The following is a 27590-nucleotide window of genomic DNA, read 5'->3' as shown; positions in this document are numbered from 1 at the left end:
TACACACAATTCTCTATATCTTGCACACTCTTCCTGAATTCTCTCTCATGGTATTCACACAGAACACAGTGCCAATCAAATTTCTAAACTCAAAAGGCTTTTGTGCAGTTAGCTATAGAAGGGTCAGAGATGAGCTCCTGTTTGCTGTGATTTACAGTAGACTGCACATTTTGGTACAAATACAGTTTTTGCCGAATACTGTAAACACTAAAAGTGACTGCTATGACCACATCACAACCTCTAACTTTTGTAACTATACCCTAAACCAAAGCACCAACCCTACAAGCACGATTTATGCGTTGCACTGTGTTTGAAATTCTCCAACACACTTCTTGAAAAAAAAACTAATTAAATAACAATCAGTCTAAACCTTAGAACTACAAATAGTCCCCAGGTGAGCTCAGCTCCTTTCTGAGACGGTAAGTCAAGGAAAGAGGAGGAGAGAGAACGACAGGAGGACGAGGACAAAGAAGGCAACAGACAGAGACACATACAACAGGGACACTATAGTGGACCATGTTATAGATCATGGCCAATAAATGAGGGAGCCTGGACAGAGAGTGCAGCCCAACCTGAGTCGCTCCATAATTAGGAGATTTAGACTGGATATCAGGTGATCATTTCCCTGTTGCTTCTCAAAAGATGACATTGAGTGTAATGTTGATGAGGCGATGTGGCCAGACGCAAACAGGAGGCGGTATCCATAAAAGGATTCATAATCCAACCACCCAATTCCTTAAAACGCTGTTTTTTTTTACCATTGTTCCCTAATTTTACTGTAATTGTTTCTTACTGTAGTTTATACTGACAAACTGAATTGCTTGAACTGCAGTCCTACCTATTCATTGTGTTTGTTTGAAATGGCAAAATAAACTATTCTGCAACATGTGTGTTAGCATTTGGCAAAAACCGTAAAGTATTTGTTGTTACTGTAGGTGAAAGTGTTTGAACATGCAAAGGCATAATTCTACTGATAAAGCATTCATATAGTGGTTTGCATTTATACTATAGTGTTTTCCATTCTGCACACCAGTGTTCAATGAATGCTAGAAATGTCTATTCATATGATGTATGTGTTTGTCATTTGAAAAGAAAACACCATTTAGTGAAGAGTTAAAACTGTTTTTTTGAGGGTAAGGTGTGCTTTTGCAAGAGAAGTGAAGGATTTTTCATTTTGTGCTTGAGTTTTGAAATTTGTGTTTAGGGTTTTGAAAAAGTGAGGTAGTCTATCAGGAAATGTGTTTGAGCAATTGTGAAAAACTGTAAAAGTTTTAAATAAATAATAATTATATTTTCCCTTGTTTGTACCGTGAGACTAAAAAGTGTGAAACAAGTTCCTGGATTTAAGGTTTTGGGAGTTTTCTGCACATGTACGCCTTTGTGTGCATGTACCTTGGTGAGGTAGTCATGTATATTGAGTGTTGCCAACTTGGTGAGGTGTCCATTGAGGCCCAGGGCCATAAGGAAGCCTGCATACTCATTAGCCAGCTCAGGGCTCTTTGGCTTGTTGTAGGCTATCCAGGCAGAGTCCACCTTTAAAAAAAAAAGTCACATTTATTTGTACAAGAATTAGGAAGCTGTTTATGACAGGAGGGTGAGAAAGTTTACACTACAAACATCAACAACTATGAACAGAGTTTCTGTGACTTTGTCTTCGTATTAACAAATTCAACAAGTATTATTATTCATTCAAGGGAGAATGAATGCAAACCTTGCAGTTCATTATGAGGACTCTGAGCATACACAGCAAGTTGAATAGAAATCCAGCAGGGCAGACATGCAAACTAGCAAGTAATCAGCTGCGGGTTTGGTAAAACTACACACAAAGCTTGATGGGGGAATAGTGAAGCTCTTGTTTCAGACTGACCTGTGAAGCAGGGGCTATTTTGAGTCCAGCAGCTACTCCGTTATGGAAGCTGGGCCAGCTAGTCATGTTGGGAGGAACATCAATGTTCCCGCTGTTCAGATCTACCATAGTGTTCCTAGGAGGGGCGCGACCTGAGGTAGAAAAATAGAGGAACACACAGTAATAAAATACACAAAGAAATCCAAAAAGAAAAAAATACATATATACAGTCATATGAAAAAGTTTGGGAACCCCTCTCAGCCGGCAACATTGCACTGATTTGTTGAACCATGTACAGACACACAATCTGCAGCCAGATGTTCTTGCAGGTCTTTGGAGGTGATCTTTGGGTTGTGTGCAACCATTCTCACAATCCGCCGCATATGCCGCTCTTGTACTTTTCTTGGTCTGCTAGACCTGGGTTTAACTGCAACTGTGCCTGTGTCCTTCCATTCCCTGACAACGTTCCTTACAGTAGAAATTGACAATTGAAACCTTTGGGAAAGCTTCTTGTAGCCTTCCCCTAAACCATGATAATGAATAATCTTTGTTTTTAAGATCTTTTGGGAGCAGTTTTGATGATCCCATTCTGTCTCACTTCAGCAGAGAGTCAAAAAGAAGTGCAACTTGCATTTAGGCACCTAAAATACATTTTCTCATGATTAAACAGACATTTCTATGAGGTTCAAGGCTTAACAACATAATCCAACCAACTTTGTGTTTAAAGTCATCAGTTTTACATGCTGTTACAGGCATTAAAATCAACAAAACCACAAGGGTACCCATATTTTTGCACAGCCAGTTTTTCACATTTTATTTTATTTCATACAACCAAATACTGCTTTTCAAAAAATCTTTGTTTGGAAAACATCCCAGTAGTTAGCTGTTCCTGGTAAATTAAAGACATACCACTTTTATCTTTTTTTTGTGAAAGCAGAGTCAATTATAATGCCGGCTGAGAGGGGTTCCCAAACTTTTTCATATGATTGTATCTGTTGAAAACTAATGTAAGTAGAGAGAATATATTGTTTTCTCCCTGAATATTTTGTCAAGAGCAGATATTAAAATCATGTAAACATGATTTTAATATTTAGCATGTATGGCAATACAGCCATACATGCTAAATTGCTTTTCCCTGATATAAGTAGGGATGGATCTCTCAGAGTTCCTCAGTCTCTTGAGAATGTAATTAGTTATCACAGTACCTGTCAGGTTGAGTTTTGGGACAGGTAAAGGCTCAGTGGGTACAGGCTGATAAGAGAAGAGAGTGAAGAGGCCTCTGCCAACTGGAAGAGCCATGGTCCTCTGACACAACTGCAGGAGTCTGGGAAGATACAAAGCCATGGGCAAAAAGAGAGCAGGGAATTTAAACCCAGGAAACATTAATCAGAAAACAACTATTTAATTAGCCAGAGATGCAGCCCTCCTTGACCAGAGCAATAATCCTGTGATCACATAGATGTATACAGTATGTGCACAGTAAAAAAACATTATTTAGAGGACATTACCACATCTTATAGAAAGGACCGAAAATGATATTGAAAATGTCCTTTGAAAAAGCATTGTTGACGTCAGAATCTACATTCCAAGACCACTCAGGACCCAGACATACAAAAAATACTCACTTGTTTTCTTTCTCCTCAATGTACTCGTGATCAGAAACCTCTGGTAACTGGACAACACTGACCCGGACAGGCCTAGAGCTCTGCAGGAGCCTCCTGACCTCCTGGACCCTCAGATCCTGACTCCAGATCAGTCCTGTCAGCTGGAGACGAGAAAATACTATATTTACATATAAGTCCTGGTTTTGTAACATCTAGGAATCAACAAAAACAATTTAGCTACTTAACAATGGGTTGGAAAAGATTATCTTCATAATGTAAGAGCTACGCATCTGTTACCCCTGGAATAATATCTGACATCCCATCTTCCTCCTCATCTGCTTCTGTTGTTGCAGTTGGCTCCAGGGAAATACCTGAACCGACAGACTGGACATACACACACACAAACAGCAAAATGTATTCCAAAGACAAACGTCCATTTATGCCACAAAATTATTACAGGTATAAGGTACAAGCCATCTTTTGGTTACCGTTATAATAAAAGGTTACCTGGAATTTCAGCGTTGTTTGTGTATTGGAGACTGAATAATGTTGTTATTAAGTGACATACAACAACAGTTTAAAGATGATTTTAATCCAAAAGAGAAAATTTGTCAATGTGTTACTTTTTTAGTTATTGCGATGTCATTCCAGCGCCAAGGTTTAATACTTCTTAGCACCGTTTTCCAGGGCTGAGAAGTAAATAGTGTGTTCCATTCAAATATAATGATATTATGGCCACAATAGCGATGGATTCTTTAATCCAGCAGATACAATGTGGCTGCGCGACGCCACATTGTATCTCCTGGCGGCTGCTGCATAGCGCAGCATTGTTACTTTATCTAATTTTCATGGCGTGCACAGCATAAAATGCACCGTCATTGGTTCAAATACACATGTGGTGGGTTTTGTTGATTTTTTAAGGATATGTGACCACCCAAAAGTTGTGTGGTTTGCCGAAAATCACGTCAATCAAATTATTTATTTTTTTAATTAAAAAATAAGCCAGCTGTGTCCGCGATAATGTATTACAGACCAGTTAGTGGCGTTTGGTGCGCAGAATCAAGGTCTACTATAGACTACTGACGAAAATCACACAACACATTGCATCTATTTATTAACAATATTTATCAATTTAGGCTATATTTTGCTGGTCCAACTCAAATTCAGCCCAGCCAGGCGATAGTTAAGTTTCAGTTTCATTTTCATCTCCGTGGTATACAGCCGTTTGGACGGTTTGGACCAGCTGATCGGCTCACGACAGCCGGAGTCAGTCTGCGTTCCAGCTGGGAAGTTGGATTTATGGTGCCAGTGATAACTGAACTAAATAATAAAATAAAGCTATCTCCTCCTTCCTATATCTGTCTATCTTTATCCCTCCACTGCACACTCAGTCACTACAATCCAGGCTAAAAGGAATCAGGATTATAACCTAATTTAGCACATTATTTTTTAATATTTTATATTATTTTTTATTTTTTTTCTCCCCGATCTAATTTTGACCATTTTTAGAAAAATGTGTTGGTTTGTAAGCGCTAAGGGAGCATGTTTAAATAAAACCTGTGAACCTTAACTTATAAATGTATTTTATTTCATGTTTCTATGTGCTACACAGGCTTAGATATTAAGGTTTTGGTAGACTTGACAATTCGTACTATTTTTTCAGAAAACCCTCAGGCATTAAGGACATGCATCCTAGATTGCAATAGTCATCAATGGGTTACGAGACGGTAAAGCGAAACGGTGTGGCGACGCAGGGGTGTTACTAATTTATTTCCCACTCACAGCTTTGCTCTTGGCCAGGGTCATCTTGTGGGCTTGTTTGGTCAGATCCTGTCGCCCAATCAGCAGACAGACCTCCTCCGACCAATCAGAACAGGGCTGCTCCCGGCAGCGGTAGATGGCCTCTCTGATGGGCAAAGCCACGCCAAAGGGGACGGACTCCAGGTCCTTCAAGGTGAAACCTCATCAAGTGGAAATAGAGAAATATGTGTTATTTCAAAAACTCCTTTAGAGAGGCAAAGAATCATTGCAGCCTTATTTTGATCTCATTCTATTCATTAATTGGTAGATTACATTTTAAATGTTTTCGTTGTTGGTTGCCTTGATATGTTGCTAAAAATATGATTGCATGCTATATAAAACACACTGATTTAAGTATATCACTCTGATTCAAATTGAAATCTTTTACTGTGCACCTCCTTAATGGTTAAAAGGCAGGAACACAATCTCTAACACTACACACGTGTGGTCTGTGAGAGAGTCAGTTCATTGTGGTGTCACAGTGGACAGGTTTCAATGTATACGTTTGCATTATTCTGAACCAGTGCTGTCCAGTCCTGAAAAAGATGATATGGCTTCACACCTTCCTCTGCTTACCTTCTGAGGTGAGCCAGACCACCAGCTGCTCAGCCAGACTTTCACAGGAAAACCTATCCTTCACAATGCTCTGCCTAGAATAAATACACATAAACATTAGTTCAAACAATGATTACTGACTATCACAATATAATCAAAAGGAAAATAATGGATGCAATTGATCATGATAGGGTCCCCTCTGGAGTTTTTCACCTCTAGTAGCACTATGGACCAGCTTTTTTTGTGTAAACCAATTTTGTTGGTGCACGATACACATTATAAGCAAATAAGTAAGTTAAAGTAAATAAGCTCTCAAGGCCCATGATTAAGATTGCTTTTATATTTTATCATACATAAGAAATGATCTAACTGTAGCTGCTCTTAAAACAATAAAATAAAATAATAAGAAAATACTTAAATTATTAAGCTCTTCCTCTCATTGATGTGAGCTGAATTACCTTCTGTAGTGTGGTTCACTGGCACTAGACTTCTGGCCTGAAATTGGAGGATGAGAGAGAAAAGACATAGCAGCAGAAAGAGGTCAAAGGGTTGATTCATTTGTTCTCACGTTTGTAAAATGTCAAATCCTGCTTATCGCATTTTTAAAACTGAGCGAACAAGTTTATTGACTTTAAAGTATTTTTAAACCTACGCTAAAATGAGTCACTAAAAAGAATGGGCACTTAAATGCGTGTTAATTGAAAGTGACATTTTGTATCTGGTGAGTGGAGGACTGTCTTTATGTGGGATGACAGTTGTTTTGTTGGTTTTTTGTTCTGAGAAAAAAAAAAGCAGTCGCTGGATTCTCTCACACCGAGAAAGTCAATGACCAATACTACGTCAGTGTAAAGGGGGCTGATGAAATACCAGCTGTGACTGCTGTCACCTCTGTACTGTATTGGGTTTTTGTCAAAGCAAGAACAAATAGGAAAGATCAGGTGACACGCAAACCTGCGTCACAGAAATACTTTCTTTCTGTGTTACTGGAGCCTGAAGCACAGAACTATGAGACTGACAGGTAATAAGGGCTGGTAGTCAATACATGTACAAACAGGGTCATAAAACACACACAGTCCCAAGAGGATGCAATAAAAAGAGAAGTTAAAATATCGAAGGCTGTTCACAAACACACACCTGCAGAGAGTTTTGCCAGGTACTTTGATACATCTGCTGAAGTAGCATTTTCATTTCCAGCGATGTAGAGAGCATAACTCTGAGAAAAGATAAACACAGAAACAATGAGAAAGAAGAGTGGCAAAGATAAATAATAGAATGCAAAAAAACAGAACTAACATCATTTGTACACAGCTTAACCTCAACGTCATGACATGAGAGCTACTTAAATAAAACATTTGGAACAACATTCAAATTTCAAGTGATTGACGTTTCCTTTCCAAAAATATATTTCATTTATAAAAGTTTTTCAGAGATATGCTACCACAGTTGAAGAGTTGTTGAAATGATGAATTCATGACAAGAGGGTAATATGTAAAAACATGAACTGATCATCATAGAAGACACCTGACAGAGTAAGTGGATCTGAAGACAGATCTTTGATAAGCAAAAACTAAATGTTTTGCAGACAGAGTGGGACTTTATAATTGGGCATAGAATAAAAACACCTATTGAACTCAAGACACATTCAGAACTAAAGATCCTGGCAGATATTACATACGTAATCATATAATCAAGCATAAGGTTAAAAGAAAAACTAGAGCAACAAACCAAAGCATGTACATAGAGTATGTTTATACATAGTACATGAACACACAGAAGTGAGTCAATCAGCCTTTATAAAGGTCTGTTTGGGTCCATGTCAGACTCTACAGCACATTAAAACAAGGTCAAATGTAGGCTCAGCTGCAGTGTCAGCAGGGTCAAAGAAACTTGTTGCACCTATAGACAAAAAAAATAGCAAAGCAGCCGAAATCTTCACGTTTAAAAAATGTTTTACCCGGACCTTGAATCCCATTTGTCAATTTCTTCAGTGTTTTGTAGAGAATGTATCAGTGAGACAAAACGGCTTAAGCGTTTGATTCTCAGGTTTTTTTTATACTATATGCACATACTGTATACACTCAACGGCCACTTTATTAGGTACAACAGTTCAATTTCTTGTTAACACATATAACTGATCAGCCAATCACATGGCAGAAACTCAATGCATTTAGGCATGTAGACCTGGACACGGCAACTTATTGAAGTTAAAACCGAGCAACATAATGGGGAAGAAAGGGGTTTTAAGTAACTTTGAACATTGTGATGTTGATGGTGCCAGAAGGGCTGGTATGAGTATGTAAGAAACTGCTGATCAACTGGGATTTTCAGCACAACCATCTCTAGGGTTTACAGAGAATGGCCCGAAAAAGGAAAAATATCCAGTGAGCGGCAGTTGTGTGGACCAAAATGCCTTGTTGAAGTCAAAGGTCAGTGGAGAATGGGCAGACTGGTTCGAGATGATACAAAGGCAACAGTAACTCAAATAACCATTTGTTACAACCATGGTATGCAGAATACCATCTCTGAATGCACAACACGTCCAACTTTGAAGCAGATGGGCTACAGCAACAGAAGACCCCACCGGGTGCCACTCCTGTCAGCTAAGAACAGGTAACGGAGGCTACAATTCACAGGATCACCTCAATTGGACAATAGAAGATTGGAAATATCATGCCTGGTATGATGAGTCTCGATTTCAGTTGCATTCATCCTGCCATGCACCATCAACAATGCCACGTTCATAGTCACTAAAACCCCCTTTCTTCCCCATTCTGATGCTCAGTTTTATTTCAGAATGTGGTCTTGACCATGTCTACATAACTAAATGCATTGATTTTCTGCCATGTGATTGGCTGATTAGCAATTTTTTTATAAGCCATTGAACAGCTGTACCTAATAACGTGGCCGGTGAGTGTATATCTATTTATATGTCTGTTTCTCTAATCCGTCTCTCTTTGTGTCTGTCTCATAGTCATCATCACCTCCGTCATCCTCTAGAAAAACAATGGCAGCCGGAAACGTTTTTTTCGAGTGCCCCCTCCTTCCTTGATAACTGAAGGTTGAATCCATCAGCACCAAACACACACATGCATGTACCCATCTTCAGCTATACCATGGCATAATTGCTCTTTATGTTCAGAATCACAGACATGCTACACAAATAGATTGTCTGACTATGTCTCAATCAAAGCTGAACTGTTTACCCTCTGACACACACACACACACACGCATGCAGGCACCTGCGCGTGCACACACACACACACACACACACACACACACACACACCAGAAGCCCTGGGAACAGTTGGAAGAAAAAGTTTGAAATGTTGTACTACTTTTTCTCTGTGTTTGTGACTTTTGTTGGCAATAAAGGTCTGAAGTTGTGATTTTGAAATGTCATCCTTCTCTACTTTTGGAATTTCAGCCATGTGGGCCATAAAAGCAAATAATGTGGCTTTCTGTTAGCCTTTGTGTTCCCACTTCTTTCTACACAGGTTACGAATGCTCTAAAACCAAACGTACCAGAACGAGCAGCCTGGTCCTCTGACAGATGGAGGGCAGGTAGGGGAAAGGCGGGACCTCCTCGCCTCTCAAACAGCTACTAAGCCAGCTGAGCACACAGGGAGGCTTCGCCCTCATGAAGGACGGACGCTGCATCTGACCAATCAGGACTGAGAAGGGAAAGAGACATGGGAGCAAGGGAGTAAACATTATATGGATTTTGAAGACAAAGAACCACGGAGGGTAAGGGAAGGAGGAGAAAAAAAGAGGGAGCCAATCAATGAGAAATGTTTTTGCTTTTCACATAGAACAGACAAAAGGTCCTAGCCTGGAAATCCAGACCCATATCTTGAACGATAGAGGGTCTGGCCACGATCAATAGTAATTCCCAACTCAAGGGTCGGCTCCTACTTGTGCATTTCAAATGCCACTGCACGCAATTGGATAGCACTACAACCAATCAGAGCAATGAACAAGGTGACGTATTAAGCCCCGTTCATTTAGCGAACAGCAGGATTAACTGTTAAATTAAACTTTTGCCATGGTCGGTCGGCAAAACAGAACATTCCTCTTACTTGCTAATGAAAGATTTGAGTGCCATCTTCCAAATCTTAAAGGGTTGAGGCCAAAGCCGACTCAAACAACATACAGTCATGCCCAAAATGATTCATACCCCTGGCAAATTTTTACTTAAAATTACTTTTATTCAACCAGCAAGTTTTTTCTTGATTGGAAATGACACAGGCTTCTCCCAGAAGATAATAAGACGATGTACAAGAGGCATCATTGTGAAAAACGATTTTTTTTTTCAGCTTTTACAAAAAGTGGCATGTCCAAAATTATTCATACCCTTCTCAATAATCAATAGAAAAAGCCTTTATTGGCTATTACAGCAATTAAATGCTTCCTATAATTGCTGAGCAGCTTTTTGTATGTCTCCACCAGTATTTTTGCCCATTTATCTTTAGCAATGAGCTTCAACTCTTTCAGTTTGGAGGGTCTCACTGCCATCACCCTGATCTTTAGCTCCCTCCACAGATTCTCAATTGGATTCAAATCAGGACTCTGGCTGGGCCACTGTAAAACGTTAATGTGTTTGTCCGCTAAACATTTCTTCACCACTCTTGCTTTGTGTTTTGGGTCGTTTGTGTGTCATTTCCAATTAAGAAAAAACTTGCTTGTTGAATAAATGTAAGTTTTGTTCATAATTTGCCTGGGGTATGAATAATTTCGGGCATGACTGTATCCGCAGCCATCTTTGATGTTTACTATCACGGCTTCGACGGCGCGTGCACAGCACTGTCGTCATCCGGTTACGTCCGATTTCCAGGCTAAAAGGGGAGGGGACTGCTAACTGCAGTCACTGACATAAAGTTGGCTAAAAGTACCATTTCGCTTACTGAACCTTTAAGGAAATGTCCCCATTAAGACTCCATGTGTGTGTGTTGTAGACAGGAGGACAAAATTACAGAAACACCTTACATTCAAACAGCTCTGGAATTACCCATGCAGTGAGGCACATATTTTGTTGACAGATTTCCTGAAAATGTCTTTTAACAAAGATCAACAGTGGTTACAAGTGGGAATTCACTTCAACAAGATATTTCCTGTTAAGTGCCTTTCATGACGCTCTTTTCAAAAGGATTATTTAAGAGCTGAACTTCAAAAATCCACTGACGTATAATGACCCTATGGACTGTATAGACAACATTTATGAGCAGCAACCATTCTGTCCTCACTATTCCACTACAACATGTCTGGTCTGTTTCCTGGCTTGATATCTTTAAATATCATTAGACTATCACATGGGTCTTACCCTGGTCTATGAGGCAGCTCTCATTGAAGCCACTTATTATTGAAGGGTAGTCCCTCCAGTACAGATCCACATACTCTTCCAACTGGAGGTCTCTGCAAACAAAAGCAAAAAAACATTTTAATTTAGATTTTCAATTTGACAAAGTACCTAATCTTTGATCTCTAGGTTATCGAGTTTAACCAGTAACGGGTATTTCCTAGTGTTGATCGCTGCACAAACAAACACTAAATTGCAGCAGGAAATTGCATCAAATTACAAAATGTCTCCACTTTCTCAAAGAGCCTCGTGGCATTCTACCCGTTTTTGAGCAGTAATTAAAAACACTCCGAGTAAGTTACAGCCGTGAGTCATTACCGTTCTGCTTAACATCAGATAATCAATAGATTTTAATCCCCGTACCAAACCACGACTCTCACATATTTTTTGTTAGTGTGTATAGTATGTGTGTGCAGATGTGCGTCATCCACTGGGAAATACTTAATGAGCATACTTAATACTTATTCAAGAATTCATGTTTATGCCTGTAAAGCGAATCGTTAATCTAAATCCTTTATCCCTTCTGCTTTCAGCCTTCTCAAGGCCAACTTTTTGTCTATGCTTTTATGCTTTTTGACAACCTCCTTACCTTGATTATGTTTAAAAATTGCTTCTTCTTTTTTTAAATATATATTGTTATTTATAAGTGCATTTAAAACCAAATCCTGATATTCTTTGGATGTTAACAGTTTTGTGATCAACAGTGTTTTTCTGTCTCTTCCTTTCAACTGCGTTCTTCAATCAGTGTTAAACTGCTGCATACTGGTAGTACAGGTGTAAATAAATCTGTATTGAATTGAATGCATAAAATAACCACTTAGTATAAATAATACGAACATCTATAATTAAAACAGATTATACTTTAAAGAGGACCTATGATACTTTTCGACTTTTATGACCTATAAACGTTGTTATAATGATTTATAGTCATGTTTAACCATACTAGCGTATCAAATAATTACGTACATGCATTTCGACGTATTCCCTGCTGACCGTCTGGGGTGGCTATGCAGAGCACTAAACACTATGGCAGCCGGTCGAGAAATAACTTGTTCAAATTTTCGGGTAGTTTGAGTCACGCACCCGGATGTTTCCATGTATGGTAATGCTGCTCAGGCAAGCTCCGGCTGCATGCCCCCACCTTCCTGAAAATCTCCCGCTGCTGGAAGGAAGGTAACCAATCACAACGGAGTGGGGTTTGCAGCAGGGGGGGAGGGGCGGAGAAGCTCAAAGCAGTGTGTAGAGAGAGACTGCTGTGCTCGCTAGGATAAGAGGAAGAGTGTCCCGAAAATCTACATAGTTTTTTGTGATGGGATTCGTGTCAGGTTGCTCTATAGCAGTTTTTAACAAGAAATTAAGACCAGAAAAGTAGTATAATAGGATCTCTTTAATAAGATACGCAACTAACTTACTATGGCCATTAAAGTCTACAGAAAAATAAAGTGTTCCAATTCTGATTAGAAATTAATTGTACGAAAATATTAATTTTTGAATTATTTATATTTAATACTGTATACTGTATTCTTAATATCTAAATCTGATCTCATCATAAAATGTTTAAAGATGTGTGAAGTGAATGTTAAGGGTAATCATTCACTGCCAAAAGAAAGTCTAATACAACGATCGGGATCATCATTTAAGCCTTAACCAGTCAGTCAGAAGAAGCAGAACAAGTGTAAAAAATTAGCATTGTGCTTAAGCCCACATAATAACTAACAGGCCAATTACTCTCAAGAGCGCTCAATTCTCCCACTCCAACATTGTGTGTCCACCAATCACGGCGATCACTTGACATCCTGTTGAAGTTCATTGCTTTGTAAACATCACTAAAGAGCCTTGATTGCACACAGCTTTTACAGAAAACAATGAAATGTGTTGCACTTTGGTGACTGGTAACTGGTGACAGTTAAACATAGCTAGGTGAGATGTAGACCAAGGTTTTTCTTTGTTACAATAAATGGTTCAAGTCTCTTCCCTGTTTTCCCAACAGTTTTAGATATGGTGGTTTTTCACATTCATTCGGTTCTAAGCAAAGACCCATTTGTTTACATGCCCGTTTAAAAAGGCTAGGCTGTGTATAAAGTCCTGATTTTTTTTCCAACGCACACACAGTACGGACAGGTAGCAGATCTTGAGGAGAATTATATTTACTGATTTTGACAACAAGCGTCCTCCAAAATCGCTGACTCCAACTTTATATCAATAAATAAATATATCAGTTGAGAAGTGGGACAAAACAGGGTGCAATGTTGAAAAAATACAAACCCTATATTTCGGCAAATTAAATTACATGTATGTATCCAACATATACTAAGCTACTGAGCTAAGCTTTGACACAACCTCCCAGCTTTTGGTTTTTTTACCGTCATTGGCCTTTCACTACCGTCAGATGTCAACTCCGACAGATTTCCTGTCTGACGGTGTTGACATATTCAACGTTTTTTAAACATAACAAATGGAATTTATCTAGTAGCCATTTGGTTTTTCTGTTGATGATAGGTGCTAGTATGAACTACTTCAGGAAAATAAAATTATCAAAAAATTTCGAATAACTTCTTCAGAAATTGTAAGTCAGTGTTGACATAGCATGGTTGTGACACAGGACTTTCAAGATTTGGAATGTAAAATATTCTAAAACTACAACACTTATCAGAGCCTGTCTGACTAATGTACTCTGCAGAGGTAGAATGTAACAAGAGGTCCTTCAAAGTGACAGCTGCCCCTTATTTCGCCTGATTTTATTAAATTTTACAGAATAAAATGTCTGACGGTGTTGACTTACAGTTAAGTGGTCCCACCACTTAGAATCCTTATAAAACATGAATGTGTTGTAGAAAAACAGTTTTCATTGATATGAGAGATTATTTAGTGTTGCTTTTGATGAAAAAAGCTCTTTTTAATCATTAAAGTATGTTTAATAGGTTTAATTGCATATGAAAGATTGAAACCTTCTCTGAGGACACACTGTTTTGGACATCGTGAGAAGATAACATACAAGTGTCATATATTTGACATAATAATGATAACATTTTATTTAAGGGGATAATTGTGCTTCAGACACTCTATTCTTAATCCCTAATAACATCTACAATTTTAAATATTTTTTGTTTTAAACATAACAGCAGTTACATATGTAAGACGGCCTTTTGTCCCGGTTCTCACTGATATACAATACAACAACTCACCTTGCCAGCCAGCATCCGCAATGGGCTATTTAGTTTACTTGCAGCAGCTCATATAAACATTAAAAAAACACAAAATGACAACAGACAGGTAGTCAGTGGTTACCTGGCCAGCTGTTGCAGCAGACAGACCAGTGAGGAGGCTCTTGCTCTCTGCAGCTCATCCAACTGCAGCTCCTGATAGAGCAAATGGAGAACGTAGAACAGAGCAGGAATGTAAGGGAACAGAGGAGCTGAACTGTCCAACTTCAGAGACGGACTGGAGGGAGAAGACGCCTGGGGAAACAAGGAAGGAGGAGGAAGAAAATAAGTTTTAGGGAAGAAGGCAAAGCATGGTGTATAAGTGGTAACAGATATTTATTGTATTGTAAAATTTAACTGTACATTTGTACTAGACCATAAGTGATACTAACAATTTTAACAATTGTATGGTTCATTAACTATATAAAAGATTTAAAGTTGATTACAACTTCGACATAGCAATCCTGGAAGTGTTGATTATAGAGTTTTTAACTAGCCTGGCTCCGCCCGCCTACCTACTTCCGCTCAATTTTCATTTCACTTCAGTAGTCAGTCTGGGACTGGGGTGTGTTCATTAAATTCTGCTCGTCTATATTTTTGGTTATCCAATCAGCGAACAGAGCGAGTGGCTGAGAACGATGACGTCGAAGTCGCGCTCCAGTTTCAGTTGAATGCTGCGTTCCTTTATACTCGGGTTCCGAGTTCCGACCTGTCTGTGTTCCAGTGCATCTGCTCGGGAAAGTATGGACGCCTACAACCTTTCTCATCCGAATAACTAAACGTTAAGCTCTAGCAAGTTACCGTTGCCAGGTACCGGTAGATCCATAGACTACAATATGTAGTGAAGTTGGAAATTTCCGAGTTCCCTGTAAAACTGGAACGCACCGTCAGAAGCCGGCTCATGACATACGTCTGATCAAACGTGATGCGATTGGTTGGCTAATCCAGAGTGGCACTGAGCAGATCCAATAGTTTTAAACTTCAACAGACACCCGCCTCCAAGTGAGTGAACGTTTGCCAATTACAGCAGTTCCAGACCTTCTGTACAAATTAAATGAAGTACGATGGTTTGGTTGGACCAGGCTAGTTTTTAACCATTGTTTTGGTCAAATTTGAACGATAAACTAAACTGCTTTTTTTTTTTACTGCTTTTCGTAAGTCTTATTCAAACAAAGTGTAGCAAACCTATCACGGTCTATAGTTCTAATATGCAGAACAAACAATCAACATGCATTATAGAAATCCTCCCAGAATGAGTTTCTTACAGAGGACAGGCCCTCTGTGTCTGCGATGATGGGATTGTTGGAGCCGCTGCAGTCCACTGAACAGCACACAGGCTGGGAGTTCATCTGGCGGTGGTAATGAGACCCCAACAAGTAGTCCAAGTCCTACAGAGAGAGGACACAGACATAGAAGTCAGTCAAAAGATCTCTGGTTTCTTTGGTGTGTTAATACATAACAAATAAATAAATAAATAGAAAGATTTCTGCATTGCAGAATTGCCTCATCACTTCGCAATAAACTTGTGTCTGATTAAACTAGACGTCAAAGATTACGATGTGTTAAGTGTGCCACAGTTATCACAAAAGATCAGACTTTAGTCACACACCTCATCAGAGCCTCCGTCGGAGGGACGAGCCTTCTTGGCAGCAATCACCGGAGAGAGAGGCACTTCAAAATGTAGCTGGGGAACAGAGAGCAAGGTCAAACTCAAGGCATGTGCAATGGCAATAAAATTAAGGTACTGTCTGATTTAAAATAGAAAACACTTCTACAGCTGTCTCACGTTTCGTGTCCAGGTCAGACGCTCAGTGTTGTAGCCCATCAGTGTCATGAAACATGTGACAAACAGGTTCCACTCTGCATGTGCACTGGGACCACCAGGGGCGTTGTAGATGTTATACCACTTCACCAAAACCTGCAGGTAGGAGTGAGCAGTTTTTACAGAATGTTTTAAATAGCCAACTTGTAAGGACATGTAAACTGAGTTCCCATTATCACAAGCCGAGATATGTCTGTTTATAGACAATAATAATATAATATAAAAGGTAAATGTTATTATTATATTATATCAAATAATATCAATTTAGATGTAGGTCATTTTAATGCATTTGGCAACCAAACTGCTGAACCCAGAAATAATGCAGTTACAAATTCAATACAGGTTACCCAATACTTATGTGAGATTACTACATTGGCATACCGTTATTAGACAATAAATATTGGCATGCTGGCATAGATTTGTCCGAGGTAGCAAAATAAGTATCCATGATGTGGTTTCCTTTTGCAGTGTTTTTCCTAATTACACCATCAATTCCACAAACCTTCATGGCAGCATCCTTGGGCAGGATGAAACGAATCGCCTGAAGGCATTTCCTCACTAAAATAAATCAGAGGAGAAAAAAGACCAAAAAAGGGAGAAGGGAGAAATTTGGATGTTAATTTTAGAGTAAAGGAAGTAAACATTTGACTAAAAGTTTTTTTTCTTAAAAAATACTCATTGAGCATTAAAAATATAAATGACTTATCACAATCATTTTGTTGAACATATTCCCTAGTTACTTATTTTTACTTACTATACTGTTAACACATAGAGAATTTAATTTGTAAAGTTACAAAGGCACCAATATTTTTTTTTAAATTACACATCCTTTTGAGCACCTTCTCCTTAACATTAGAAAACACAAAAGGAAATTAAAAGGGAGCCTCCATTACAACAGTAATTACTGTTACTGTGTCTCCTAACAACTCTGGCCAATCAGATTCCTAATCAACGTCACCAAGCCATATTAATTGGACATCCAGAGTGGGAAAGGTCAGTGAAGAGGTGGATGAATGCCATTTCATTAGAGGGAGAAAGCTGAGTCTGTAGGATCGATTACTAAATAATGGGGAGCACCGCATGGCAGAGACATAAAGGTACACACAAAAGGCAGACAGAGTCATACACACACTTTAGGGATGCTAAAGGATTTTTAGATAAAACAAAAGGGAGAGCTTAAGCAATAGTGAGAGGAGATTAAGAAACTTGAAAGTTCATGATCAGAGCAGACGTTGAGATCTGAGGAGATTCAGGGGGCCACTAGTGGGCGAACAACAACAACAAAGGAAATACACACTGGTAGACCTTTGCTTTAATACTAGAAAAAATAATTGTCCTGTCATCAGCTATTTTCTGAAAATCAAGATGTTTGGCAAGTGTCTTTAGAAACAAATGTATTCTAAGAATTTCAAGCTGTCAATATTACAGCTGAATAGACTTTTATCCCAGGGAATGCTGATGCAATCAAATCTTTAAAAACCAAACCTGCACAGATATACAGTATGAAATTAAAAAAGTTTGACAAACACAGACTGATAGGGCTTGAATCACTACGACCCCAAATAAAGAGTGCTAAGTTGCATGAGCACATTTGATTGGTGAGTGTCTTGCGGGTGATCAACTATGAGTAACTGTGCAAATGACATAAGGTACAAACATGGTAGGCTCCTAAATGGCAATTCCTGTATGTCAGGCCTATACAATTTGATAAATGGACCAACTTTAGTGTGAAGCATGTGGACCTCAGCACAAATAATGAGGTACATGTAAGAGGTTGCAGAGCAATAGCATTCATGGATCTCTATGCTCTACTAGCAGACCTAGAAACAAACACATTACCTTACCAGTCCAACCTGGAACAGTGAGCTGTCTGTTTAAACAGAATGTGTGGTGTGTACTGACCCAAGGAAAAGACAAGTTGTAGTTCACACACAATACATTTCCCATGTGAAGATGTATTTCAATTAATCCAAGCACATAAGCTTTCCATTCCTATTCCCCAAAAAGTTATTTGTAGTCTATTATTTACATGCAGTAAAAAGTTAACAGCACATCTCCAAAGGGGAATAATAAAGGCCCGAGTTAAGTCATTCCTATTCATAGTCCAATTTTAACTAGTGAGTTTACCACAGATAGGAAGAAATATTGATCAAAAGTTTGAAAAAATGCCATGGGCAAAATATGCCTTTGGCAAGAAAATATTTGTTCCTGTGAATCATAATTTTCTCTCAGAACTACACATGATAGCTTCACTAATGGTGGTGGATTAATAATTAAATCAATCAGGGGGATGCTGTATGTGTGTGTACATATCTTCTAAAGGCATCCTTCATACATCAAGATAATACGTCACCATGTAACAACAGCAGCTCTCAAACTTAATTTACATGATCTAACTGCTCTGACTCAGCCATTTGTGGGTATGTGTGTGTGTACGCGTGTGTGTGGGTGTGTACACATTGCTAACAATAGCAGCCACAATAGGTAATCTTAAATGTATCAATGTATCCAGTAGGTTTGTTTTTCTGAATCCGTCATGCATAAATGAATAAAAGATTGTGTGCGTGTGCATGTTTCTCACCCAGCTCTGAGGTCGCAATCTCTGGGATACAGATCCTTAGCATAGCACCACTGTTGAGTGACTGTGTTAGAGACAAAAAAAATGCACAAATTGAATTGTGCGCAGTGTCCTGTACTTAAAACATAAAATACAAGTTTTGACTCGGTATGGGAGGAAAAGCAATGTGTGACTAATACAATTAACAATTCAAGTGTCCCAGTCAGCCATGTCAATTACCAGGACCCTGAAACTGAATGGAATTCAGCCGTCAATAATCTTATTATTTATACCTGTGCTTCTTTTACTGTGGCAATTCAAAATATTTGCTGTGAGAAAAGAGCAACCGTTTACCAAAAAGCGAAGAAATACCTCGGAAAAAAGTCTGGTCTAATAGAAAAATAAATTGGTGTTTTGTGAGATGATTCATTGTCTCCAAGAACACCAGACACCAAAACTGAATACTGAATTTAATTTTACTGTTAACACTTAAACAATATAATTGTCCACCCTTGCAAAAGAAAAAAACTAAACAAAGCAACACTGCAGTGGTAAAAAAAAAAATTACTAACAATTCTATATAGGGGAAGGTGGGGTGATTTGTGCAACTTTTTACTCAAAGTGATTTTAAAGTGAGGCCTTGACAGTTATGTCTCCAACTCAAATATGTACATATATTTCAGGATGTTGTGCATCCCTGGCAATAAAAACTTTGGATCTGGAATAAACTGTTTAAGAAATATAGCTTTCGGAAAAAAAGTTGTCTTGTCGCACAAATCACCCCACGTAGTGGGGTGATTTGTGCGTCATTGTGTCACAATGACAAAGTCACCATCATCATCTTTCTGGCCATCTGAACTCTCATCAGTGGTGTCGTTAAGTGGAATTGAGATGTCACTCTCTCCTGAGCTACTGTAGACTATCACTTTCTTTTGGTGACCAGCGTATACAGCCATGCCACTGGCACAACTCTCAGAAATGTACTTTGCACTAGTTGCTCCGTGCTTGTGGAACCAACTGCCACCTGACAAATGTGATTCCCCCTACATTTCTGCCTTTAAATCAAGGCTCAAAACCCATATGTACACCCTGGTGTTTCCTCCCCATTAACCTCTGCACTACTTACTTACCTCTGCACTACTATCTGTGTTTATGTGGATGTATGGGCTTTACGTCTTTTATTTTGGTTATTGTTATTTTACCTTCATTGTTTACCTACTGAATGCACTATGTACAGCACTTTGGACAGTGCAAACTGTCATAAATGTGCTTTTATAAATACATTTTACTTACTTACTTACTTATAACTCACCCAGGCCCTTGCGCACAAATCACCCCATCCCCAGAATTTTGGATAATAGGCATGATGCAGCAATTTAGGGTTGACATTGTGCTAACTATATAGACTCAAAGTGTAGCATACCAAAGCACTAAAACATGTGTCAAATGTTTTCAAACGTGTCTATAATTGTTCAGACACAATAATCGAAAAACCTTGATCATGGAAATTTTACTTTGAAAGGCAAAACACAGTTTTTTGAGCTTAAATGTGCTTATATCTTATTCCTTGTGTCTCCCTTCTTTACAGGATGAGTCAAATGGATGGCTCTTCTTAAATATGTGGTCACATTTCCAATTTCTTCCACGGTTTTCTAGAAACAAGGGGTTTTGCAACTTCCAAAATGCACAAATCACCCCACCTTCCCCTAACTACAAATGTTAACATTGTGTATACAAAATGTAAATAAATGTGTATAGAGATCAAATGAAAAACCGTACAGGTTTTGTTCATTGTACCTTTTCATTTGCAGGTACCTTCATAATTTCAAGTGTAAAATTGGTATTTTTACACAAGTATGTGTTCCAAATAGTTTATGACCAATTACTCTTCCTTCAAAAAAATCAAAGCAATTGTCATTACGCGCGTGACATCAACCAAAAACGCTCTGTGCGCCTTTTTGAGCAGCGCGCACACAGAGCGCACCGAAAGCAGCGCACGTAGCGCTTCGTTTTGAAAAAGCACCTTTGATGGACACAGGCCCCAACAGTAGATTATTTATTGTAATTTAAATTGCTGTGTTATGAGGGAAAATGTTCTTGTTAGATAAATGTTACATTTCTCCAGAGGGGTGATTCAGAGTCATATTCTTGTCATCATTTCACAGCACTTCCGAACTAATGAGAGAAAAACCCTGACAAGAAAATAAACCTGTGAGGCAGAAAACACATAAAGAGGTACAAAGAGTGAGCTGCATTTGCAAACATTTAGCTTGACACAGCTTGACAGATTGACACATCAAAGGGGTCTAAAGGATGGGGGCAGAAGTAATATGTCGGAGAAGCAGCAGCCTGGAGATGACGTTTGTGCGCGAGAAAGAAACTGTTGTTCTCATGGTGTGTGTTTTCATTCCTAGGGCTGAAGAGACTGTCTATACCAAGTATGACAGGACTGACCCAGGAGGTACAAACACACACACATAAATATTAATGGGCATGAATCTGTCTCTAACACACAAAGAACAACTGACTACAAACAACACCTTCAGGGAGGGTTGCAAAGTTGTTTTCTATGAATGATCACTACTGTAGTCTGAAGTTCTCTTTGTTGCACTGACAGAAAAACATGCACGGTTTTGAACAATGGTGTAAAACCACAGGATGAAAGATGCAAAGTGAAAAAACATATATAGTGACAAAAGTTACCACTAAGTCTCCTTCACCTCCAACATATCTCTGCAGTGTGTACCAGTAGCAGCTTCTCATCCCTAATGAATCGATTCAGCCTCAATAAAAAAGGAAGGTGTGGGATCAATTAGCAAACGTTGATTACCGCTAAGGCATGACATTTGTCAAAAAAAGTGATTTTAACTGCTGCTATTAAAATAAGGAGGATTCTGTAACAGTAAATTAGAATATTATTTTGTAGGATAATCTTAGACCAATCCAGTTTATCCAGAAAAGTAGTCATTTAAAATTGTAACATTTATTAACAACAAAGGTAATTTAAGAAAGCCACTTCTACATGTCAAAGTGTTGGAGAAATACAAATATAATTTGTTTGCACACACACTCACACAGACACACCAAACCTACCAGAGTTACCCGGTTGCAGACGGGGTCCCCCAAGGCATTGATATAGGGAGTGGCTTGTTGGAAAGAGTAATCATCCAAAAATGAACATTGGTGGTGTTTTATGTTTGGACCCTTCAGCATTGACACTGGTGAAGGCATAACGGCCTAGAGGAGAGAGAAAACAGAAGAAAATAAAGAGAGATTAGGTGACAATATGTAAAATACGTTGTAATGTTTTAGAGATTATTTCAAGCCCCAACATTGAGAAATTATAAAACAGGAAACTAAATCAAGACTCCGTGTCTACTGTGACAGATTATCCTGCTGTGTGTAAAATTGTTTCTCGGTACGGTACGAGATTAAAAAGCGACAAGGAGGGACACTGATATTGAGTAAAATAACTAAAATAAATCAGAAAGGTAAGGTATACGTAAAAAGAACCATATGTTTACAACATACCTCATCCAGTCTTTGGAGGTGTCTGCTGCCAGCGTTAGCCGGTGTGCTAACGTTGTCCGTTGGCGTGCTGATGTGAGGCATGTGGTTGGACAGGCTGAAAGTGGGCGACAGGAGGCCAGGAACAAACACCTTACTGACCTAGAGAAACATCAAGACATGATTGGCATGTGTTCTTTCATTTCAATAAACACAAATGTCTGTTTTGAACTGATGTGACAAAGTTCTGATGGACTGATTCCTCCTTACCCTGGTGATGCCTGTGTAGAGAACCAAACTGCCACAGGACTCCAGAACCAGCATGGCATCAATATTCTGAGGAACACATTTTTACCACACTGGTCAAAAACAAGTTAAGTCACTAAGGGCTATAAAAACTATTTTCCTATTATTTTCTAAATTATTTGTTTTGTCCATACAAGTCATTATCGATACTGATTGCAGGATAATATAACCTCAGAAAGGGTTGTCAATTTAAATTAAACTAAAACGATAATACAAATCCTTTCCTGATGAACGAACAACGCCAAAGTACCTTAAAAAGCAATGAACTAGGATATAAACTGAAATTGAAATGCAAGACCCAAAATTATGTTGCACAGTAGAGCTCATCAATAAAATGCCTTCATTAACACTGGTAGTATGGATTTATGGTCTAATAATATTCAATGTAGTCCACTGAGGCAAAGATTTAGCTCAGCTAAAGATAAACACATGGGTATCTACAGGTAACGGGAGCAAGAAGACTTAATTATATCAGATGAAACTTGAAAACATCGGACCGCATTAAAGAGGACACAGTAAGGCCTCAGTTTTCCTGAACTACTGAAGCGAACATCACTGTTTATTCTTCAAATACACTAGTGAAAAGACATTAAACGATAACAGATATTCCCTCAGTGTCCACTTCATTAGGTACACCAGTACAATCAATTACAACTCAATACACCTGTTGTCAATGTGCCATACAATCTACAGTTTTTGGTGACAGTCAGAAATGTGCATATTCAGTTAAATGTTATATGTTGAGATGACTAATATGTCTAATATGAGGTCAAAGTTAAAGGTGGTGGTGTTGTACTGGACTTCAGTATATTAAGATATAATAAGTGGTCTTTTACATGAAAGGGGCCAGTGGCCACTACTAACTTTGGCCTCAATTAGAAAACAGATAAATGAATTACCACCTATTACAGCAAAGTTTTAGGCATTATAAAAGTAGACTGTATTGCAGAAGATTTATATTGGACTGCATTAGATTGTACAGGTTACCTCTTAAAGTGAACACTCTTAAATGACATACTAACACCATGGTGTTTTTGTAATTCCTCATCTAGAAATGAAAACTAGTAGTTTATGTGGGTATTGATTAGGACACTTATTGTAACCAACCATCCCCTAATATAGGTAAGTTGTATTAAGCCTTACTTAACTTTACCTGCAGAGGCGCTGCATCTTTGGCAGGGATAGTTGTGACAGAGACGAAGATGAGCTGGGACGTATCGTTACTTTCAATAAACTTCACACATCTGCGGAGATAATTAAACACATGGTACCTTATGAATAAACATGTCATAGTAAAAGTTATAGTGATGATAGACAGGAAGAAAAATAATTATATTTAAACAATTTTTGAGTGGCTTGTCAGTTGTTCTACGTTCATTATTTATTTAAGAACTGTAACTATTTGTATTGCTCCTTTGAAAATGTTCCAGACTTTTACCAGACTTCAAGAATCAAGAATCAGCTTTAATTTGTCATTGTACATGTTACAAAGCAACGAAAATCTGTTTACAGTTATACCCCTCCAAGAGACATAAAAGGACAGTAACCGTTACATGGGAGACAGGAGGGATAAACTGAAGAGTCGTCAAGCGTGCGCTGCGCCCCTTATCATAGGTAGGAAAGGGAAAACAACATGGTAAAAAAAGGCCATTCTCCAACTACGCTCCATCGTGGGAGCGCAGTGTGGGATTAGGAAAAAAAAACCCTAGGCACAATAAGCAACATAATAACACCACAGACAAATAGAACTCGTATACTTGCACATTTGTGGGCCCCTATACTTGTTGTGGGCCCCTATACTAGATTCAACAATATAAATGATGTACGGTACATGCAAGTGAAGTCTGTCTTCACTGTGTATGTTTGCAGACCTGAGCTGTTGATGAGACTCCACCAGGAAACAGAGGTAGCGGTTCTCACAGAGGTCAGAGGTCAGGAAAACTTTAGTCGCCGCGCTGCTCATCTCCCTGCAAAGGCAGGAAATGTCATTATTGATGGAGAAACACTAGCAGTAACTAATCAAGAACTGCAACCAATACAAGAGTAAACAAACACCACAATAAGGGGCTAATTTCATAAACATTTTAAGAGTAATTTTACATTTACAATCGCTGAAAAGACCCCCAAACCTGTAAGTGATTAAGAGATAGTAAAGTGACTTTTGAGCTAGAAATGGTCGAGAACTTTAAAGTCATTGACGATGCCTCTAGGTATGAGACCCTCTTTTTCATGCGGTCAACATATTTAAATGTTTTGGTTATTCCAAATAAAGTGGCAAGTCAGTCATAGTGGAATGCTTCCCTTCCCTCTACCTGTGTGCTACCAAACTTCATAATATAGTGATAAAAAAAAATTATTCTAATTTAAAATCCCTATAAAAATAAATGTATATATATATTTACATTCATGTTCCCTTTTTCCGAAGAACTGTGACAAAACACGACCGGGGAAAACATTTCTGAGTGCTTTACAATGACGCTGGCAAAACAATAAACCGAATAATAAAGAATAATAAGCCAATATATTTTAATATAATATAAGTTTTGTGTCCTCAAGTTCAGGAGCTAAAAGAAACTAGGAGAGTCAAGTAGCCTAACATCACTGAACTCGCCAGAAAAATAATTAATTAATTAGAATATAAAGAAGAAATCAAAAAGCGTTTATTCTGTCAATAATTTCTCTGTAAGCATCTGTTTTGAGAGTAATTACCTTTGACCGCCAGCTGTGACAGTCTCACTCCACAGTTGCTCCATGCAGAGGTCTGGTACGATGGGCTCCATCTCCGGCAGCAGCATTGTGTCGTTGACCGTGCTGTTGGGAGACGGTAACAGGCCATGGTGACCTCTGGGGGACGGGCTGTTGAGAGACGTGTTGAAACGAGCCGCTCCAGAAAAGGACGGCGCCGCCATGCCTGGAGAGTGGGCGCGGCTGAGATAGAAGGATGGAGGAAGAGAAATGAGACAAAGCAATTGTAGATCAATGTTTTCCCATGTACGTACATTACTTCCAAATAATATTATTATACTTTTGTTTTATAAAAGAACAGGGCCCCCCTAGTAGGTGAAGAAAATAAAGTAGTAACACAAGCAAGGACAGAAAAAAAAAATGGTCGCTAAATGCAGAATTCCTATGCAAGACAATTTGTCTCGTGAGTTTACACAGAGAGAGCAACATTTTGAGCATTTAACTGGCTAATCAGATTCCATTTATGCACATCTTTAATTTTTTAAAGATTCATTTTTGGGAATTTATGCTTTTATTAGACAGTAGAGACAGAGATGAAATGCAGAGCGACCACGGGCCGGATTGGAACCCGTGGTCTGCTGCTTCTGAGGACTGAGCATCAAAAGGGGGGCGCTCTAAAGACTACACCACGAGCGCCCCCATTTTATACACATTTTGATCTTAAAATAATTATCGCTTTTGTTAAAAGGGATTATTAAACTTTTGCATGTAATATACTGTAATATAATGCTACAACAAACCCACCTGAGGGCAGCCATATTAGATATATTGGGGGAATGAACACGGTGTAATCCTGGTGAAGACGTCATGATTCTGTGCTGGTGGGTGTGCAGAGCGCTGTACTGGAGAGGAGAGCCGGAACCAACTGCACAACTACATCGGAGCAGGAATTCAACACCAGGTTCAGACAACATCAAGGCACCAAGGACGTTCTTAAGGGTTGACTAAACTTATGTGACCAGTGGAAACTTTTATAATACATTATAAATATTATGAAAAAAAAAACGTAAAGATATTGCATGCAAATAGTTCATGTGTAGATTGTAATGCCATCTGTGCCATGTTTCATTTCTAAAAACAGATTTTGTCACTGTTACCAGTTCACTATGTTCAATCCATATGAAAGCCAAAAAGCCACGATTGCATATTATAATCTGTTTGAGGAACACCACTTTCACTTTTCTTTTTACCCTGTTCCAGTCCCTGGTGCGGCCCCACTGCCACCGGGAGAGTCCAGGCGTGAGATGTTACGGAGATGAGAGGTCAGGAAACCCGACGCCATCAGACCCAACGGCGTGGCAACTGGCTCTGCTGGACACCGCAGCACTGAAGAACGCTCCTGATGGGAGATACGCGGCAAATCAAATCACTTTTATTCATATAGCCCTATTTACCTCAGTGGGCTTCACTTGAGGTTAGGGACAGGTAGACTCTGTGTTAGTATGCGTTTGTCTGTGCGATCACTCACATCGTTTGTGACATTGCGCAGGGCCCAGACAGAGTGTATTCCCTGAACACGGTCATAGGAGACAACAAGAGAGGGCTGACAGCAGCTGAACACTATCTCCATGCTGGTATCAGATGCATACTGCACACGGGAGCCTTCATATACACCTGGAAAATCATATACCAGAGTGAGGTCAAGTAATGGTGCACATTCAGATAAAGAGGGTGAGGGTGAGGGTGTGTGTGTGTGTGTGTGTGTGTGTGTGTGTGTGTGTGTGTGTGTGTGTGTGTGTGTGTGTGTGTGTGTGTGTATTTAATACCTGCAGGTTTACACACTACTGGTGCAATCTCATCGAGAGGATGCAGCATGCTGAACACTGTGGGCAGAGGTTCCCTGTAGAGAAAAAAAAGCTCAGTTACCTGGCAAATGGTTGGTGTCAGTGTGTGTCTGTACATCATGTGTCTCTAATGTAGACATATCTCTTTGGGTTTCAGCTTTGATGTGTGGTACTGCATCACTTCACACAGGAGTTTGGATCTGTTTATCATGGTGCTGCCCTTTGCTACAAGTTTGTTTGCGAGTAGGCAGAGTTAGCTTTTACCCAGAGACGCCAAGTTGTGCATCAGTCGCTGTGTTCAAATGATTCCGTTCCAACAAGAGGCCAAACTTTGTCGCCCAGACCATTGAGACCTGGATGAGACAAGTGTGCAGGGGAGACTCTTTTTAACATACATTATGTAGCAATGAGGCACACATACATAAACACAAGAAGCATTCAGTATACAGTTTCGGAATATAGAAGTCCACTGACTCCATGTGGGAATGATTGTTTGAACTCTGGCTTTG

General features: G+C 39.0%; 1 protein-coding gene across 2 annotated transcripts in view; it reads right to left on the bottom strand.

Moving 5' to 3' along the window:
- anapc1 (anaphase promoting complex subunit 1) overlaps positions 1-27590 on the bottom strand; it is a 54357-nt gene that overhangs the window by 22288 nt on the left and 4479 nt on the right. For both annotated transcript variants that reach the window (XM_080036213.1, XM_080036214.1), the window contains exons 6-33: positions 27346-27434; positions 27064-27137; positions 26766-26911; positions 26488-26636; positions 26042-26170; positions 25262-25480; positions 24424-24519; positions 23706-23796; positions 22517-22582; positions 22271-22408; positions 21833-21976; positions 18764-18824; positions 16685-16740; positions 16147-16278; positions 15970-16044; positions 15626-15748; positions 14446-14615; positions 11122-11213; positions 9327-9475; positions 6940-7018; positions 6264-6300; positions 5827-5900; positions 5233-5411; positions 3748-3834; positions 3472-3611; positions 3052-3170; positions 1868-1998; positions 1393-1533 (exon numbers count right to left, since the gene is read on the bottom strand). In XM_080036213.1, coding sequence (XP_079892339.1) covers positions 1393-1533; positions 1868-1998; positions 3052-3170; positions 3472-3611; positions 3748-3834; positions 5233-5411; positions 5827-5900; positions 6264-6300; positions 6940-7018; positions 9327-9475; positions 11122-11213; positions 14446-14615; positions 15626-15748; positions 15970-16044; positions 16147-16278; positions 16685-16740; positions 18764-18824; positions 21833-21976; positions 22271-22408; positions 22517-22582; positions 23706-23796; positions 24424-24519; positions 25262-25480; positions 26042-26170; positions 26488-26636; positions 26766-26911; positions 27064-27137; positions 27346-27434 — 3186 coding nt within the window. The remainder of the gene's footprint in view (positions 1-1392; positions 1534-1867; positions 1999-3051; positions 3171-3471; positions 3612-3747; positions 3835-5232; positions 5412-5826; positions 5901-6263; positions 6301-6939; positions 7019-9326; positions 9476-11121; positions 11214-14445; positions 14616-15625; positions 15749-15969; positions 16045-16146; positions 16279-16684; positions 16741-18763; positions 18825-21832; positions 21977-22270; positions 22409-22516; positions 22583-23705; positions 23797-24423; positions 24520-25261; positions 25481-26041; positions 26171-26487; positions 26637-26765; positions 26912-27063; positions 27138-27345; positions 27435-27590) is intronic.

The sequence above is a fragment of the Ammodytes marinus genome (assembly GCF_949987685.1).
Source record: "Ammodytes marinus genome assembly, chromosome: 11".
Classification (NCBI taxonomy): domain Eukaryota; kingdom Metazoa; phylum Chordata; class Actinopteri; order Uranoscopiformes; family Ammodytidae; genus Ammodytes; species Ammodytes marinus.
The sequence above is the reverse complement of the archived record's forward strand: the minus strand, read 5'-3'. Positions and strand labels throughout refer to the sequence as shown.